General features: G+C 44.5%; 1 protein-coding gene across 10 annotated transcripts in view; it reads right to left on the reverse strand.

Moving 5' to 3' along the window:
* Nucleotides 1-20,344, reverse strand: part of PKHD1 (PKHD1, fibrocystin/polyductin) — a 477,788-nt gene that overhangs the window by 429,791 nt on the left and 27,653 nt on the right. For all 10 annotated transcript variants that reach the window (XR_002345756.1, XM_021098821.1, XM_021098820.1 and 7 more), the window contains 9 exons: nt 18,510-18,580; nt 16,573-16,674; nt 15,688-15,783; nt 11,703-11,844; nt 7,542-7,656; nt 5,866-6,144; nt 4,152-4,241; nt 3,968-4,058; nt 817-959 (listed from right to left, as the gene is read on the reverse strand). Coding sequence is in view for 9 of the 10 variants with exons in the window: in XM_021098821.1 (XP_020954480.1) it covers nt 817-959; nt 3,968-4,058; nt 4,152-4,241; nt 5,866-6,144; nt 7,542-7,656; nt 11,703-11,844; nt 15,688-15,783; nt 16,573-16,674; nt 18,510-18,580 (1,129 nt within the window). In the remaining variant the exon portion in view is untranslated. The remainder of the gene's footprint in view (nt 1-816; nt 960-3,967; nt 4,059-4,151; nt 4,242-5,865; nt 6,145-7,541; nt 7,657-11,702; nt 11,845-15,687; nt 15,784-16,572; nt 16,675-18,509; nt 18,581-20,344) is intronic.

The following is a 20,344-nucleotide window of genomic DNA, read 5'->3' on the forward strand; positions in this document are numbered from 1 at the left end:
GCACTGCCCTGTGTCTTCTAGGATGTTTACAATATTCCTAGAACCTATCCACTGGATGCCAGTAACACTTCCCCAGTTGTGAAGACCCAAAATGCCAACTCTCCCCTAGGGGGGCAAATTCTCACCCCCACTGGGAGCCCCTGCTGTAGAGGAAAGGCTGAGACAGGTGGTGACCCATCCCGAACCACTTAGTCCCAGCTCCCCCTGCCCTTCAACTAGGAAAAGACTTGAAAGCAACACCATGAGTCAGCCACCTCAGGAGGGCTCACTCCGGTTCCCAAGGGCAGAGCTACTGATGCAGAGGATAAAGGAGATATTGAAGGGACGTGTTTGTCCATCCATCAATAATAATAATAACTATAATAAATAATAATGACCTACCTGAAAGCAGTCTTAACCACTGCCTGAGCACTTTACTAGCTTATCTCATACAGCCTTCACCAAAAACCTGAAAGGCAGACCGCACTATTACCCACTTCACCCATGAATACCCATGAATAAAGTAAGACACGGAGAACGTGCAGGGTATCAAGTCAATTCAAAACCAGAGTCTAGACTCTGCTCAGTATCTAAAGAGCCAAGAAAATACTAGCGCAGATCAAAACTCCCTCAGGTCTCAGCTCATTCAAAGGCATGTCCATGGAACAACGAGCTAAGGGAGGACCAGAGGTGTGTATTCACAGCTGACACCTGGCACCTTGGCCCGAAACGCCCTGGGGAGTCACCACAGTCACTCCTTTGTGCTTCTGCTTCTTCAGTCTCAACCCCAGAGAAGAATTCCAATCCCCACCCTCCCACCTGAGGGCTGCTGCTTACGTGTGTGTACTGATCTAGCCGGTAGCCCCTCTGGGCAGCAGGCGGTGTCAGGACAAGGTGATGAGGCTGATGGAGACTGAACCTCCCACAGAAGGGCTCCGTCCCACTGGTGATGTTCCCATCTGAACTGGAACCTTCCGGCCCTGAATGCAGTTGGGGTAAAAGAAGACAGGTGTCAGTCATCAAGACAGTGTGGTACTGGTACCAAAACAGACAGACAGACCAATGGAACAGAACAGAGAACCCAGAAATAAACCCAGACACCTACGGTCAATTAATCTTCAACAAAGGAAGCAAGAAGATGAAATGGGGAAAAGACACTCTTTTCAGCAGATGGTGCTGTGAAAACTAGACAGCCGAATGTAAGTCAATGATACTGGAACATGCCCTCACACCACGCACAAAAATAAACTCAAAATGGCTTAAAGACTTAAAGATAAGGAGTTCCCATCGTGGTGCAGTGCTTAACAAATCCGAATAGGAACCATGAGGTTGCGGGTTTGATCCCTGGCCTGGCTCAGTGGGTTAAGGATCCAGCCATGAGCTATGGTGTAGGTCACAGAAACGGCTTGGATCCTGTATTGCTGTGGCTATGGCTGTGGCCAGCAGCTGTAGCTCCAACTCAACCCCTAGCCTGGGAACCTCCATATGCCATTGGTGCAGCCCTAAAAAAAAAAAAAAAAAAAAAAAAAAAAAGACTTAAAAGATAAGATAAAACAGATAAAACACCATTAAACTCCTAGAAGAGAACACAGGCAAAACATTCTCTAACATCAACCTTACAAATCTTTTCTCAGGTCACTCTCCCAAAGCAATAAAAATAAAAAGCAAAAATAAACCAATGGGACCTAATCAAACTGACAAGCTTTTGCACAGCAAAGGAAACCTTAAAAAAAAAAAAAAAAAAGACAACTTACAGAATGGGAGAAAATAGTTTCAAACGATGCAACTGACAAGGGCCTAATCTCTAAAATATACAAACAACTTATACAACTCAACAGCAAAAAAAGCCTGTGGAAAAATGAGCAAAAGACCTTAATAGACATTTCTCCAAAGAAGATATACAGACGGCCAACAAGCACATGAAAAAATGCTCAACATCACTGATTATTGGAGAAATGCAAATCAAAACTCCTATGAGGTACCACCTCACACCAATCAGAATGGCCATCATTAATAAGTCCACAAATAACAAAAGCTGCAGAGGATGCAGAGAAAAGGGAACCTTCCTGCACTGTTGATGGGAATGTAAATTGGTATAACCACTATGGAGAACAGTATGGAGGTACCTTAGAAAACTATACATAGAACTACCATATGACCCAGCAATCCCACTCTTGGGCACATATCCAGACAAAACTTTCCTTGAAAAAGATACATGCACCTGAATGTTCATTGCAGCGCTATTCATGATAGCCAAGACATGGAAACAACCCAAATGTCCATTGACAGATGAATAGATTAAGAAGCTGTGGTATATATACCCAATGGAATACTACTCAGCCATAGAAAAGAACAAAATAATGCCATTTGCAGCAACATGGATGGAACCAGAAACTCTCATACTGAGTGAAGTAAGTCAGAAAGAGAAAGACACCATACGATATCACTTATATCTGGAATCTAATATATGGCACAAATGAACCTTTCCACAGAAAAGAAAAGCATGGACTTGGAGAACAGACTTGTGGTTGCGAAGGGGGAGGGAGTGGGATGGACTGGGAATTTGGGGTTAATAGATGCAAACTATTGCCTTTGGAATGGATAAGCAATGAGATCCTGCTGTATAGCACTGGGAACTATGTCTAGTCACTTATGATGGAGCATGATGGAGGATAATGTGAGAAAAAGGAACGTATATGTGTATATGTGACTGGGTCACCTTGCTATACAGTAGAACATTAACAGAACACTGTAAACCAGCTATAATGGAAAAAAATAAAAATCATTATAAAAAGAAGACAGGTGTAAAGGTTAAATGGAGCTTCCCAGCAAGTCTGCAGGAGATAGGTCATAGGTTTGCCATAACATTGGCCCCTCTGCCTTCGGGCGAGCTGGATAGGGTTTAAGGGAGCAGGCACTCTGCGCACACCCCACCCCTCACCACCACCCCCTCGCCCCCAGTGTGAAGGCTCCAGCCATTAGAAACCTTACCCCTATGCCATCAAAAATCTATTACCATTTTCTGTGAGCATCAGGACACACAAAAAAGATAAGGCATGCTGACTGTAACTTAGTTCACCTTAGTAGTTTTATTTTTTTTTTTTTCAGGGCCACACCTGCAGCATACAAAGTTCCCAGGCTAGGGGTCCAATTGGAGCTTCAGCTGAGGCCTGTGCCACAGCCACCACAACATCAGATCTGAGCCATGTCTGTAACCTACACCACAGCTTATGGCAATGCCAGATCCTTAACCCACTAAGCAAGGCCAGGGATGGAACCCACATCCTCACAGAGATTATACTGTATCCTTAAGCTGCTGAGCCACTAGAGGAACTCCCATCTTGTTTGTTTGTTTGTTTGTTTGTTTAGAGCCACACCCACAACATATGGAGGTTTCTAGGCTAGGAGTTGAATCAGAGCTACAGCTGCCAGCCTACACCACAGCCACAGCAATGCAGAATCTGAGCCACGTCTGTGACCTACGCAACGGCTCAGGGCAATGCCAGATCCTGAACCCACTGAGCGAGGCCAGGGATCGAACCCGCACCCTCATCCACCTTAGTGTTTTTAAAACATACGCTCACGTGTTTAAAATTTGTTAGATTACTGTCTTATGTAATAACTCCTTTATTTGAGATGCAATGTGACTTAAAGGAGATCTGCAGTGTTTTACTGTTGCCTTTTCCCCACTTCCTTACTCAACCCCCCCCGCCCCAGCATCCTTGATTTCTAACTCTGCTCCACCTGACAGCTCAGAAGGGACACCTTTTCTTTCTCTGATTCCCTCACAAGCAGTCCCTCCCCAGCACACAGCTGCTTTCTTGGACACTCAGTGTCAGAATCTAGCCTCCATGTCTTCATTTGACAGAGTGCCCTCAGAGAGGAAACGAAGCTTGTTCCCATTTTACAGGGAAAAAAAGAGAGAGAGAGAAAGAGAGAGGACACAGATGAAGAAGAGGGTCAGGATCTGTCAAACCAGGAGTGGTACCTTGTTCGAATCCCAGCCGGAGCAGGATGTTTGCCGAAAGGGGTTCCAGTTTGCATTTGACTGCAAGTAACTCCTCAATGGCTGTTTGAATCTGTTTTTTAAAAAATCGACCAGGAGTTCATCCCACGCATTTAAAGACCACCTCTAGTTCCCTCACCTCTCTTTTTGCAAAGAAAGTTCCCACCTGATAGGCCGTGGCATTTGCAGGGATCGGCTGGCTTGAGACATTGTCCCAGGTAAGGAAGAAGTTCCCTGTGCCGGACACAGTCAGCATCTACAAGGTCAAGAGTGATGGAATTAAATAACATGTGAGATTGAACCAGAAAGACAAGCTAGGATATACCTCTGTGGCTTGCTATTGCAATTTCCATTTTTTTTTAATTCACTATCATCCAGAACTATCTGGAGAACAGCTAAAGAAAACTAAAGAAAACTAAAGAACAGCTAAAGAAAACTTTTCTTGGAAGAATATACATGTCTTGAGTTCCTGTTGCGGCCCAACGAATCTGACTAGTATCCATATGAGGACGTGGATTCAATCCCTGCCCTCGCTCAGTGGGCCGGGGATCTGGTGTTGCCATGAGATGTGGTGTAGGTTGCAGACGTGGCTTGGATCCTGCATTGCTGTGGTATAGGCCAGCAGCTGTAGCTCCGATTGGACCCCTAGCCTGGAACCTCCCATATGCCTCTGGTGTGGCCGTAAAAAATCAGAAAAAGAAAAAGAACATACACGTCTATCTCCCCATTGATGCATGACTCCCTCCTTCTCTTTAGAGCGTGACAACTTAACTGTGGCCCTTGAAGGGCCCACCTTCAGCCATTCTCAGCCAGTTCTCTCTCAGGGGTAGCTTGGGAGGCAGAAGCAGCTCCAGGCAGGTCACACTCTCTCAGAGGCCCATTCAGTCTCTACTTTGCTTCTGCTACATTCCCTTGCTGGGCACATCACAATTTTGCACTAAAAATAAGATCTATCATCTTATATCACTTGCTGTTTTCTACTTTGTCCTGTGGTTCTTTGTGTGCATGTTTGTTTATTTGTTTATTTATTTATTTATTTATTTACTTTTAGGGCCTTGCCCATGGCATATTGAAGTTTCCAGGCTAGGGGTCAAATCAGAGCTGCAGCTGCTGGCCTGCACCGCACCCCAGCCACAGCAACGCCAGATCCAAACCACATCTGCAACCTACACTGCAGCTTGAGGAAACGCCAGATCCTTAACCTGAGCTGGGCCAGGGATCAAACCCACACCCTCATGGATACTAGTCGGGTTCATTTCCCCTGAGCCACAAGAACTCCATGTGTGCCTGTTTTATGATTAGACTGTAAGCTTTAAGAGGCACAATCCATAGTGAGTCATTCTTGCTTAACAAAAAGTACTCCAAACACAACATTGCAAAGCAACTGTACCTCAATTTTTAAAAAGTACACCAAACTTACTCAACCAAAATCTGGGGCACATCGAGAACCCCAAAGCCCTTGACCGTTACAAAGCAGACTTAGAAAACACAGCATATGGGGAAATAGAACCTGAATCTGTTGAAAAGCTATGCAATCTCATATGCGTACATTTAACACACATGCAAACATGTGTGTGGGTGTTAGGAGGACCTTATAGCCATACTGGGGAATATGTTTCCAAAGGAGGATTTGCCAGGAACTTAAATTCCTAAGACTAAGTACATGAGTAAAGGTCATCGTATTAATAAACCTTGGTAATTTTTTTTAAAGTCCTCACAATCCTATTGGACGGATATCCTGTCTCTTTGGCAGCAGAGTCATCATCACAGCTCAAGTCTCCTGGCTCCCAGCCAACCATCCTTCCACTAGGTGGGTCTGTATTCCTTGCAGAGTTCAACCCCTGAACCCAGCCCCATGAAACAGGCAAGAACATGCAGACCTGGATTTCTGGAAGTCTCTGTGCATGGGCTCGGATCTGATGCTTCTCCCGGAGGTATGTGTTGACCACTTCAGGATTCAGCCAGGTGTTGTGGATCTGGACACCAATCCTCACCCCACTGCTGGGGGCTCTCCCTTGATGCTCTGCCTCCAGGTAGTATCTGGCTCCCCCAAGCAGCTCCAGCTGGGGGGTCTTCTGTGCCCAGATCTCTTCACCCCCATTCTGCTCCCAGGAGTCAAACCAGCTGGCAGTGCCCACCATGATGGAGGCCACTTTTACCTGCGCCCCAATCAACACATCAAGACCAGCACTGTGAAGCTTCTGGGCTTCTCTTTCTCAAACAGCAAGTGTCCAGACAGCTACTAATGAGGGATTTGGGAGTTGGTCTGCCTTTTCCATCAAATTGGCCCCATTACACTAGGACCTCTGCTTCTCCAGCTGTTCTTCTCTCTCTAAGTTAAAAAGTATTAAGATGAGGCTGGTTGGAACAGCCAACCTGAAACCCTAACTCTACATGATGCTGCGGATAAAGTCATATGAAGCCCTTTGAGAGACCTAGAGTGACCTGGCCACTTCAAAATCTGTGATGTTTCTCTAGTCAAGTAGGAAAGCAATTTCATAGAAGCATATTCATCATTTGGGAAAAAATGCTGTGGTTCTTTGTCAGCGGTGCTAGTTCATCTTGGCTGTTTGCTAAAACACATTTTCTTATCCTTCAAAGTGGATCAGAAAATTCCTGCATACGAGTTCCCGTTGTGGCTCAGTGGAAACAAATCCGACTAGGAACCATGAGGTTGCAGGTTTAATCCCTGGCCTTGCTCAGTGGGTTAAGGATTCAGCATTGCCATGAGCTATGGTATAGGTTGTAGATGAGGCTTGGATCATACATTGCTGTGGCTGTGGCATAGGCCAGCAGCTATAGCTCCTTTTCAACCCCTAGCCTGAGAACCTCCATATGCCATGGGTGCGGACCTAAAAAAAAGAAAAAAGAAAACTCCTGCATGAAACAGACTACATCGCTACCCAAAATCAATGGGAAAGGCATAAGCTTTGGAGTCAGACAAATCTGAGTTCTAGATATGCCTCATGTTCCCAGGGGCCCTGGATCAGCCATACAATCTGTCTAAGCCTCAATTTCCTTATCTGGAAAACTTAAATAAATAGACATAGCTCACACAATGCTATGAAGATGAGAGATAAAACAGTTGTAGCATATGCTCAGCTTACAGTAAATGCTCAATAAACAGGCCAACACATTCAACCAAGCTCTTTTCCAACAATTAAAACCATGTAAATCATATCTTTCTTTTGTTTGTTTTTTTCTTAGGGCCACACTTGAGGCATATGGAAGTTCCTGGGCTAGGGGTCGAATCAGAGTTGCAGCTTCTGGCCATAGCCACAGCCACAGCAACATCTCATCCTTAACCCACTGAGAGAGGCCAGGGATCAAACCCACATTCTCACTGACACTATGTTGCGTTCTTAACCCTCTGAGCCACAATAGGAATTTATACATATAATTTTTTTAATTTAATGAAAAAAAAACTAAAATCCCTGGTTGCTTAATGGCATGTTACAACTCTCAGTACACAGGAGAGTATTCATTTTGTCTTTTGGGTTTTTTTTCAGGAGTGAAGGGCTGGGGACAGGAAGAAGGAGGAGAGGATGGTGAATACCTTGGTCTTTGGATCCTCTGACCGACTGAAATACAGGGACGCCTGGTTGTCAGCCTGGATCCAGAAAGTGTAATTATTTGTCTCTGGGGCCACAAAGAACCCACTGAGCCGTGCCCTGAAAAGCAGAGGAACACAGAGAAAGAAGCAAGGGCAATCAAGCCTGGAATCACTGACCCAGCACATGGTGCCCTGGGGCATTGTTTGTCTTTATGGTAATGAGGGGGAGGGGCTAACTCTGTGCTACGTGATTGGCCAGAGGCCTCTGGATGCAGCTACCCCTGCAGTGCTTGCCTGGCTCCCTACTCAGCCCATCTCTCTGCACTGGTGCAACTTCCTAGGAAGTCGTGACGTCTTGTCTCGGGAAAGGTGTAGCCACAGTGTAGGGTCACCTAGAGGCTTAGCTAAGATCATTCACCTACACAGCCAGGACAGGGCCTAGCACATGGCAGGAACTCAATCTATACTAAATCTTATTCTCATCATTAGAAATAAAGAGAGATTGCCAATCTGAGTTATGACCCGTTCTAGGATCCTGTTCCTCGTCTCTTCCTTCAAATTACTCATACTCCACAAGGTATTAATTAGGTCACCCCTCTGGCCAATGTCAGACATTAGCCATTTTACATTTAGCATGTTAATAATTATCAGTATATGTGGATAATTATAAATTAACAAAGATCTTTCTGCCAAACCATCCCACTTGCCTTCTGAACAACAGTTCTGCAGTTCTTTATGAAGGGAGTAAAGTGACAGTCATGAAATGGCCCCAAATGATATTGAGAGAGGCCACTTGCTCTTTTCTCCCTCTCACGGCAGACTTTAACTTGGCAGGAAACAGGAGTGTGTCTGTGTGAGATTTCATATTACCAGTGTGTCCTCTTTAAAGTACCATATTCCTGGAGAGGGATAAACTGAGAGAAAGGGATTAAAAGAGGCACACTACCATATCAAAATAGATAAAACAACAAGGTCCTACTGTATAGCACATGGTACTACATTCAGTAGCTTGTAATACCCTGTAAGGGAATAGAATTGGGAAAAAAGAATAGGGATATATACATATATATGTATAACTGAACCACTTTGCTATCCACCTGAAACTAACACAATATTGGAAATCAACTATATATATATGTATATATATATATTTTTTTGTCTTTTTGTCTTTTTAGGGCCACACCTGAAGCATATGGAGGTTCCCAGGCTAGGGGTTGAATCAGAGCTACAGCTGCCAGCCTACACCACAGCCACTGCAACGCCAGATCCAAGCCAAATTTTCGACCTACACCACAGCTCACAGCAACGCTGGATCCTTAACCCACTAAGTGAGGCCAGGGATTAAACCTATGTCCTCATGGATACCAGTCGGGTTTGCTAACGGGGCCATGACGGGAACTCTCGACTATATTTCAATTTAAAAAAAAAAAAAATCCTAAGAATAAAGGACTGTGCCACCACGTGGTGTAGGTCTTTCATATGCAGAAATCTGAAGACTTGAAATCAGAGAAATTCAGAGCTTCATTCTGCCACTTGATAATGGCACATCATTGAAAAAGACACTTTACCTCTCCAAGAGTACAGTTCCTCATAGGCAAACTAGACCTGTAATTTCTTCCTCAGTTGTTGCAGCTCATGAATTCATTTATCTTAAAAGCCCTGAACATAGATATGTCAGTCTCTATGCGTTGAACTGAATAAGACACACTTGGAGGCACTGAGGAATTTCTGCACATGCTGCCTTGCCTGCCTCTACAGCTGTACATGTACATGACAAGGCTAGTCATTTCCAAAGGTAATGACCTTGAGAGACCTTCTAACTCTCTCAATGCTGAATGCAATGATGTGTTTAACATAAGTGATCAGCACATAGTTTTTCATTGCTGGAGGTTTACTAATTAAATAATATTTTACCAAAAAGAAAAAAAAAAAAAAAAGCATTTGAGCTTACCAAGAACCTCAATGCCTATAGAGAGTATTTTTCCAATTAAAAATATTCTGGTCCACTGAGAAACATCAATGGAAAGTATTAACAATTTCAAATTAAAAGACATAACCGGCAACTTTGGAAAAGATTGCAGACAATTTTATGAAATATTTTTCAAATAAGACCACATTTTTTAATGTTTAAGATAAATCCTAATGGCTTAGTATTTTTTATTAAAGTATAGTTGATTTACAATGTTGTGCCAATTTCTGCTGTACAGTAAAGTGACCCAGTCATAACGTATGTATATATATACATTCTTTTTCTCATATTATCTTCCATAGTGTTCTATCACAAGTGATTGGATAAAGTTCCCTGTGCTATACAGCAGGATCTCATTGCTTATCCAGTCCAAATGTAACAGTTTGCATCTACAAACCCCAAACTCCCAGTCCATCCCATTCCCTTCCCCTCCTCCTTGGCAACCACAAGTCTGTTCCCCATGTCTGTGACTCTGCTTCTGTTCTGTACTAATGGCCTAATATTTAAGATAGACAGAATTAAAAGATAACTACACTATCTCAATAAATACCAAGAATATTTTCTGAAAGTAGTTTTGAAAATAACTATGTAAAGATCCATCATTATCATAATTTAATCAATCAATATTCCAGGTTATTTATTTAGATTTTTTTTTAATTTTATAGCAGTAAGGCAGAAAGAATAGAAAGAGTTCTTGTCTGGTTTGTGGCTCCTCAAAATGACAGTTAGAGGGACATACAGTACAGGTCATACCAGATGGTCAAATGTCCTTTTGTCTTTTGAGGTGGCCTTTCTCCTAAATGCTCTCGCACACACTGAACACAGCTGAAAGGTTTTCCTTTGAACATTTTTGATGGTCCTCAAAAAGTGTGATAAAGATGCTGTATTAGGTGCCACACAAAAAAATCCCACAAATTATGGCCACTTTAAAACCTACATCCTGGTGGCTAGACATCTAATTAGTAAGGCTTCCAAAGCCATAGCAACTCTACTCTGTTCACAGATTTCCTTCCCTGCTTGGCTCCTTTGATGTCCGAAATTCCCTGAACAAGGAACAAAGCCTTCCGTTCTACAACCGAAATGACGTTCGAAACGGCCAAATCCTAGAAAGAGGTCACAGATTGGCTGGAATTCGCACACAGGAGGCCTGCCCAACCTCCTTGAGAAGCATGTTAAAAGGAATAGAGATCCAGAGTTCCTGTCGTGGCACAGCGTTAATGAATCTGACTAGGAACCATGAGGTTGCGGGTTCGATCCCTGGCCTTGCTCAGTGGGTTAAGGATCTGGCGTTGCCATGAGCTGTGGTGTAGGTCACACACATGGCTCAGCTCTGGCATTGCTGTGGCTGTGGTGTAGGCCAGCAGCTGTAGCTCTGATTAGATCCCTAGCCTGGGAACCTCCATATGCCTCGGGTGCTGCAGTAAAAAGACAAGACAAAAAAAAAAAAAAAAAAAAAAAAGAGAAGAGATCCACCCCACAATCAAGGAGCCAGCCAACCATAACTACACTAAGAGCTACCTGTGTTGCTACAATTCTCTAACTTTCTATGTGTTTAAGCCCAACTTAAAATATGAGACATTTTGGGCGCATCCTTGAAGGAATGAAAAGGACAAAACTAAACAGGAAAACCATTACCACACTTCAGTCACTACTATAGAAAACAATGTCTCCAGAGCCCATGGGAGTTTCCTCTGCTATGCAACCAGTCATCGGATTGACCCTGGGCACTAATGGGCTGTTTCACCAGAACTGTTCGCTGCCTGACCTCTGCTCCTTCATATGCTCAAAGGGCGAGCATTTTGTGTCTTTCTTTAGCACCACCCAGATGTCAGTTTCACCCCTTAACCATGGTCCTGCAGCAAGTTTGGCCCTGCTTTTTTACCAAGCTTCCTGGGCTACCCAGCTCAATGCTCTGATGAATAGTCAGTCCTCTCCAAAGCAAACCTCAAAGTAACCTTTAGAAAATATAAATTTTACTTTTTGATCGACATTTAGTATGCACCCATAAAAGGCCTGTGGTCCACCAGCATAACCGATATGGGCTGAGAACCATGGTCCAACTTGGTTGCTGATGAATGGGTAGATGTTTTTCAGTTTTCCTCTGGAAATCTCGTTTCTTATTGACCTATCTCCCAGCCTCAGCCAGGCCAGTAAAAATGTGTGTGACCTGGACTCCTGCTTTTCCTACAACATACCTGAAGGGTTGCCCTTCCTTTGACCAAAATCCAAATGGGGCACTGGCATTAGGGACGATCTGCCATCTGTACCCAGGGGTGGCTTCAGTCAGGTCCAAGCCCTCAGGAGCATCTCCAACTTCAAAAAGAAGTCCTCGATTGCCTGTAAGACATGGATGCTTCATAAACCTCAGAGGCTCTTTCTCCCCCAAGTGAGGGAACTGCTACTACAGATTACACAGCGAAGATGGTCCAGGGATGATCTAGAAGGCAAGTCAACTGAGACTTGGATGGAGTAGGCCTGTGAGACGTTCTCTAGATAGTACACATTTCTGGAAAATGGAAAGCACTTTTTGGTGTAGGATGTAGTCTCTTGGAAAGAGAGACTTGACAAGGAACAGCTAGCAGGAATATTCTCAGAGGACCAAAGATAATGGAGCCCTTTTTAATGGGAGTGTCTGGGTACAAGAAAATGTGAAAGAACAAATGGAAGCTCGTCAAGACAGGTGTGGACTTAAGGATTTTTTTTTTTTCTTTTGGTCTTTTTGCCATTTCTTGGGCCATTGCTGTGGCATATGGAAGTTCCCAGGCTAGGGGTCTAATCGGAGCTGTAGCTGCTGGCCTACACCAGAGCCACAGCAACGTGGGATCTGAGCCACATCTGCAACCTACACCAAAGCTCATGGCAACACCGGATCCTTAACCCACTGAGCAAGGCCAGGGATCAAACCTGAAACCTCATGGTTCCTAGTCAGATTTGTTAACCACTGCGCCACAACGGGAACTCTAAGGATTTTTTTTTTTAATGACCACACCCTCAGCATATGGAAGTTCCCAGGCCAGGGATTGAATCTAAGCTGCAGCTTTGACCTATACCACAGCTTCAGCAACACCAGATGCTTTAACCCACTGTGCAGGCCAGGGATCAATGGCCAGGGCAGTGACCCAAGCTGCTGCAATCAGATTCTTAATCTCCTGTGCCACAGTGGGAACTCCTTCAGGATCTTTTCACGGCCAGTTCAGCCTGGGAATTCTATTCCCTAAAGCCCCTTGGTCCCAGAAAATGGGCACTCAAGTTTTTCGCATGTCAATTTGTGGACATGGAGCAAGTCATGCAGCATGCTGCTAGGATATAACATTCTAAGTGATGTCGTACTTACTCATTTGTGTTTAACCTTAAATAAAACCCGAGACCAAAGTCATAGATGCAATCATTGAATGCTGGGAGTTCCCACCGTGGCTCAGCGATAACAAACCTGACTAGTAACCATGAGGCTGTGGGTTCCATCCCTGGCCTTGCTCCGTGGGTTGGGTATCAGGCATTGCCGTGAACTGGGGTGTAGGTCGCATATGCAACTTGGATCCTTTGTTGCTATGGCTGTGGTGCAGGCCAGCAGCTGTAGTTCAGATTTGACCCTTAGCCTGGGAACTTCCATATGCCACATGTGGCCCTAAAAAAAAAAAGAAAAAATATATATTGCATACTAACTTGGGTTGAGACTAAAAGCTCAGGAATCACACACTGGTAGGTTCAGAGTCCAGCTGTGCCAATTAGTAGATATGTAGCTTTAAGCAACTTGCTTTATGCCTTCATTTTTCTCCTGCATTAAAACAGGACCAGTAGTAAGCAGATATACTGTAACTAAAGACTAAGGGATCTTGGGTTATTTGTCACTTATATCTCAATAAAGTTGGGAGAAAAATAAAGTCAATTTAACAGTTCTTGAAGGTGGGGAAACTAAGAGAGCTTAAAATATATACACAAAGAACATGAAAGACAGTGTGTACTCAATAATGGATAGCTAGGGTAGCTATTCTCATTTTAAATTACTATTGTCATTCCTTGTTAAATCCTAAAAATGGAAAACAGATAAAGAATAAGCAGAAAAAAAATTTGAAGTTTCTCGACCTCAGCTGTATTGACTTTCGGGGCTATTGTGAGGGCTACCCTGTGTCCTGACGGGTGTTCAGCCACATTTCCAGCCTCTACCCACTAGAGGTCAGTAGAAGCAGCAGAAGTACCATGACCACCACCACCACCATCAGCTATAAGGACCAAGCATTGCCAGGTGCCCCTTGCTGGATCACTTGAGAACCACTGAAGTATACGATCATTTGTCCTCCTTCCATAGAAGAAATTTCAAAAGCACTTCATCAAGGACATTATTAACTGACCAGAATAGCCACATTCAGGAAATTCTCTTACCACTACCCAAGTGGCTAGAGCAGGAACCACTATGAGAGGGAACAGGCTCCCTATCTCCTGACTCAGGAAATGCATCCTCTCCATCACTTGCTCCTGTAGTTTTGTTTTCTTGGGTGGGAGCTTTCCCTGAGTCAAAACTGCAGATCAGGGACTGGGAGAATGCTCAGTCGAAGCTTTGCATGTGTTTTCCCAAATGGCCTTTCTTTAGAAAAGCTTCTCAGGGTTCCCATTGTGGCTCAGTGGTTAATGAATCTGACTAGGAACCATGAGGTTGTGGGTTCGATCCCTGGCCTTGCTCAGTGGGTTGAGGATCCGGTGTTGCCGTGAGCTGTGGTGTAGGTTGCAGACTCGGCTCGGATCCCCGCATTGCTGTGGCTCTAGTGAAGGCCAGCAACTACAGCTCCAATTGGACCCCTAGCCTGGGAACATCCATAGGCCGTGGGAGTGGCCCAATAAATGGCAAAAAGACAAAAAAAAAAAAAAAAAAAAAAAAAAAAAAAAAAGAAATAAAAGAAAAGAAAAGCTTCTCCCCGCTGAGCTTCAGGAGATGAGCTCCCCACCTGTGGTTTCACCATGAAGTCAGGCCTGGTGGGCAGGTAGGACTCTGGACAAGCAGCCTGTGGTTCGGGGCTGCCCAACACACCAACTGCCCTCCATCCCAAACTCTGCCTGAACTCCTGTTCTAATGCTTCCTGGAAAAGTGTCCCCATGACACTAATCTGCAGCCGCAGTGTAGAAGCTTTTTTTTTAGGGCCACACCCATGGCATATGGAAGTTCCCAGGCTAGAGGTCGAATCAGAGCTACAGCTGCCAGCCTACACCACAGCCATAGCAACTCAGGATCAGAGCCTCGTCTGCAACCTACACCACAGCTCATGGCAATGCTGGATCCTTAACCCACTAAGCGGGGATTCATTTCTGCTGAGTCACAACGGGAACTCCCAAAGGGTAGAAGAAGCTTTAAACACAGAAGGACAGATGGGACTTGCCACCTTGCCCCCTCTGTTTCTGCCCACTTTAGGCATAACCTGGTGGCCCCATCACAATACTTCTCTACTTTTCAGAGTAGCAGACAGCTACCCACAGGGAAAAAGACATTTAAATGCACCCCACTGTACCCCACTCTCTGCCTCATCTAGAGCTGTCATGTGAGCATAGAAGACACAGTTCGATGCTCTGCCTTCTTAGACAGTGGGTGAGGGTGCCACTGACCCAGAGGATGGAGGGGGCGACTCTGGGTTTCTGCCAGTTGCTGTAGCAACATTTTTTTTTTTTTGGTCTTTTTAGGGTCACACCTGTGGCAAATGGAAGTTCCCAGGCTAGATGTCAAATCAGAGCTGTAGCTGCTGGCCTACACCACAGCCACAGCAACACAGGATCCAAGCTGCCCCTGCAACCTACACTACAACTCACAGCAATGCCGGATGCGTAACCCACTGAGCGAAGACAAGGATCAAACCTGTGTCCTCATGGATACTAGTCAGATTTGTTTCCACTGAGCCACAATGGGAACTCCACTATAGCAACATCTTGATGGCAGTTACACTTCCTGGATCATGGTTTCCACTGAACCCCATGGGCCATGCTGCCATCTGGGGCTGGGAGTCCAGGGTGTCATCAACCATATGAGTAAAACTAAGAGGCTCTCTGAAATGAAAGCCCTGACCCAAGACCCAGGGCTCGCTAAGCAGCCAGTCAAACAGCTGCAACTGAATTTAAACATTTTCACTTCTGCTTCCCAGCCTCTCATGGTTAAAAACGTCACTGGACATCACAGATCGACAGTGGAGATTTTCTTACCTGCCTGAGGAGCAGAAAGCCTTGTACCTCTTCCTGGAGCCCTGGTGGTGCACTCAATCTTCCTGGGAGACACGTGCCTAATATCACAAGGAATGCCTGAGGGGAAGGTTTCAATGAGATCCAGACATCCACATCCATATCGATGGAGAGATAGATGTGGCTGGACCAGAGGATCCCGCTGCAGTTAGACAGGATCCTATTCCACGGCAAAGGGAAGAGGTGGATAGCACAGAGAAAGCTGTCACTTGAACTGAAGGATGCGAGGAAGGGAGAGCAGAGCTGAGAGCAGTCAGAAGGGGAGCAAGGAACGCGGTGCTGAAGATGAACCGAACCGCGACTGAGCTGGGGAGGTAGCGGGGGTGACAGCAGAGTGTGGGGACATTTCCCTGGATCCTAGGTGTCGCCAACCAGGGGAGCAGCCCACACGGCAGAACAAAGGTTCTAGACCAGTTCCTCAAAAGGGTTGGCCAAGCGGGCATTCCAGAAGAATCTGCGTAGCTAGTGCCCGCCCACTTCCGCTTGTTCATACAAAAAGGAGAGGGAGAGGGGTTGCCTTTTAGATGGAGTAAACCTTTGTGAGGAGACACCTGTGCTGCTTCTCTTGCCTCCTGGAGGGGACACCTGAGGCACTGCCCATGCGTTGTGAATGGGTCTGCAGGACACTGTGTCTGTTACCTGTTCGCAGAGCCGCAGGACGCAAATTCCCTCCTCCACCCCTGGTCGCAACCAAACACAAGTCAGAGACCTCAAAGCAGGCCTGCCCGATGAGTCTGAACAGGCAGACTGCTTCCCCCACCCCACCCTCTCCCAGGCCATAAGCCATACATAATCTTCTACAGCATATTGAAATCTATGAACTATGTTTAGGCATTTCAAATTAGTTACCTGCAATGGTAACCTGGGCAGGGTTATCAAAGAAGTCTCCTATAATTGTGATGTCTGTTCTTCCCCCAAGGCTCCCAGTTTCTGGAAACACAGATAGTATTTCTGCAAGAGGAGAAAAGAAGGTAAGCTTCCAAATATATACCAGGATGTGACCCAGATAATAATATGATCATAGATGCTATCAGAAATTTATTTCTGACTTTAACTTTCTAAGAACAGCAACAGTTATAATTTTTTTCTAGTAACAGTCATCTGAAATTGCATATAATAAGAAAAGGATTGGCGTTCCTATTGTGGCTCAGCAGGTTAAGAACCTGACTAGTACCCATGAGGATGCGGGTTTGATCCCTGGCTTTGCTCAGTGGGTTAAGGATCCAGTGTTGCCACGAGCTGCAGTATAGGTCACAGATGCAGCTCAGATCTGGTGTTGCTGTGGCTATGGCATAGGCCGGCAGCTGCAGCTCCTATTCAACCCCTAGCCTGGGAACTTCCATATGCCACAGGTATGGCCATAAAAAGAAAATGAAAAAGAAAGAAGGAAAAACATTCACATTGAACAACATGTAAAATAATATATAGCATACAGGATCAATATTTGATAGAAAGAGAAATGCAATCTCTTGGGCTGTTGGCAAAAATTCCTGCATACCATGATGCTTTCATAGGAAATCTGGCTCCTGACCTCAAGGATTCTATTTACACATCCCAGAATAGCAGGTTATACTTTATGGAGGAATCAACTCCAGATGCATCAGGCAAGGCCTCAATTTACCCATGTGAGTGTGCAATTCATTCTAAGCAGAAGAATGTTATCCCATCATAGGCCACAAATCCCCAAGAATTTCACTTTTTCTGATCCTCTCCTTTCCTATGATCAAACTCTGAGAGTTCTAAGTTTCACTCCCTTGAGGGGAAGAGTGGTCATAGTTTCTGAAAAACTGAAGAGATAAAGAGACTAACGATGAATGGTTACCATTCAAAACCAAGGCCAGAGTGGAAATCCAGCTCTCACAGGGGTAAGGATAACTAGAGAGCAAAAGGCATTGGCCCCACCAATATTCACCTTGTGAAATTCACCTTGCGCTTTTGGCAAAGGTAGATTCTGCTGCCTCTAGAATCTGAACTTACCTGGCAGATATTTTTTCCATGGTTTGGGAATTGTTATGAAACCCTAGAATCTAGCACTCACCCTTAATAAGCAGCTATTACTGGACTGAGTTCACAATTTCTTGCAAGTTTCCACTAGTTCGCTTGAGTTTTATTGATATGAAGATTTACCCATTGGATAGCAACCCACAAACAGTGTCAGAAAGTCATTCACTGTTGAATGAAGGCTCAGAGATGAGGTGTTTAACTGCAAAGATGTGCTTTTAGATTTTTCAGTGCCACCTCTTTTCTGTTATTTAAGAAGAGGAGTTCCCGTCATGGCGTAGTGGTTGGCAAATCCGACTAGGAACCATGAGGTTGTGGGTTCAATCCCTGCCCTTGCTCAGTGGGTTGGGGACACGGCATTGCCGTGAGCTGTGGTATAGGTTGCAGACGCGGCTCAGATCCCGCGTTGCTGTGGCTCTGGCATAGGCCAGTGGCTACAGCTCTGATTGGACCCCTAGCCTGGGAACCTCCATACGCTGCGGGAGCGGCCCTAGAAAAGGCTAAAAGACAAAAAATAAATAAATAAATAAAAAGAAAACAAGGATGACTCCCCTTTTTTTTATTCGGTCTATATCCCTAGATTCTACATAGATGCCTCTGATCCAGCCTCTTTTAACCTAGCAACTGAAGTTGACATTCATATTCTCATACAAAACCATGATGTCAGGGGCTGCTTCAGGAGTCAAGGGTCATAGAGACAGGGCCAGAAGGAAGGGAAGGAGGGCCTAACATCCAGTGCGGTGTGACAGGAGGAGTGAGAAGCACCCAGTGAGGGGAAATGGTACCTGAGTACGTCTGGTACAGGAAAAGGTCCTGCTTAGCACTGACCAGCCATGCGTTCTTGTGTACCATGGACCTTCAAAAAGACAAAATTGGGTTTGGATGAAAACTGCTTCTGGAATGGCATTTTTTAAATTGACTGCTTGAAAGGAAGTTCACTAACTTTTCAGGATTTTGAAACTGTTTATGGGAAATCAACTCAGTATTCTATAATAAGCTATGTGGGAAAAGAACCTGAAAAAGAATGGACGAGTGTGTATGGATAACTGATTCACTTCGCTGTACACCTGAAACTAACACAACACTGTAAGTCAGCTCTACTCCAATAAAATGTTTCAAAAATAAATTCAGGGAGTTCCCCTTGTGGCTCAGTGGAAATAAATCCAACTAGTATCTACAAGGACACGGGTTCAATCCCTGGCCTTGCTCAGTGGATTAAGGATCTGGTGTTGTCACAAGCTGCAGTGTAGGCCACAGATGCAGCTCAGATCCAACGTTGATGTGGCTGTGATGTAGGCTGGCAGCTGTAGCTCCAATTTGACCCCTAGCCCAGGAACTTCCATATGCTGTGGGTGCAGGCCTAAAAAGCAAAAGAGTAAATAAATAATTAATTAATTAAAATTCAACATGAAACTGTATATAAGCCCCTGAGTTAATTGTGTTTCGAAGTAAAAGGCTTTTTCCTTTAGCCCTTCAGGCCTCCCTTCAGTCTCAAAAGGCTGACTCAAGAGTTAATGATTAAGAAATATTGTTACAGCTAAAAAGTAATTAAAACCGTCCCCATAATATTATGTCCCCCCCCTTGGCCCACAACTTATTGCCAGTGGTTACTTTCTAGTTCATTGTATTGCAGCTGGTGTTTTCTTTTCCTTTGAAACAGACCCTAGCACCCCCTTCCTTTTGTGAGCCATCTTCACTGCTCACAAAGTCAGAGAGAAGGTCAAGGTATGATAACCCCTAAGACCACCAGAAACTATCACCAGACCATCTGACTCCGGCCTTGATGACTTTGAGATGATCTATGGAAGGAGAAGAATGCAGGCACCCTAATCCTTATTAGCAGCCCTGTTTTTTCAAGCTAAACCTATAAAAATCCTTGCTATCTCCTCTTAAGGGAGGACACAGTTTCGAGGGCATTAACCTGCTGTGGCTTCCTTTGCTTGGCAAAGCAATAAAGCTATTCTTTCTGCTTTACCCACAATCTGTCTCTGAGACTTAATTGGTACAGGTGCACAGAGGCCATATGTCAGCTACAAACAACATTTAAAAAAAAAAACTGTTTAGATCCTAGCTCCCTTTGATGACTAGAAAATGATATGAAAGGGGCAAATTTTTTTTTCTGATCTAGAAAATTTATAGTATGGGAATAATAATACCTATTTTATAGAGTGTGACAAGCATTAAATGGAATGATGAATGTGAAAGGGTCTGGTAAGGAGCTGACCTTTGGTAGATGCTCAATAGATATTAGTTTTATCCCTTCCTAAAGAGAAAGAGACAGAGAGAGACAAAGAGAAAATCCCCATGCTTTGCTCCGTGCAGCTGTAGCTCACATGTCACTATCATCACAATGAAATCAGTGTCTGCTATACAACACCCCTTTTCAGGAAAACACCTGACAAAGTGCAAAAAATCACAACACGGGGAAAGGTGTGCAGACATCTAGCATTCGAATTTATCTCTCCAAAGCTCTCCGAAATTTGGACCCTTTCCATCTTTTTCTCTTTTTTTTTTTTTTTTTTTTTGTCTTTTTTTGTCTTTTTAGGGCCGCATCCGAGGCATATGGAGGTTCACAGGCTAAGGGTCTAATCAAAGCTACAGCCACCGGCCTACACCACAA

Source organism: Sus scrofa, chromosome 7, assembly GCF_000003025.6.
Source record: "Sus scrofa isolate TJ Tabasco breed Duroc chromosome 7, Sscrofa11.1, whole genome shotgun sequence".
Lineage (NCBI taxonomy): Eukaryota > Metazoa > Chordata > Mammalia > Artiodactyla > Suidae > Sus > Sus scrofa.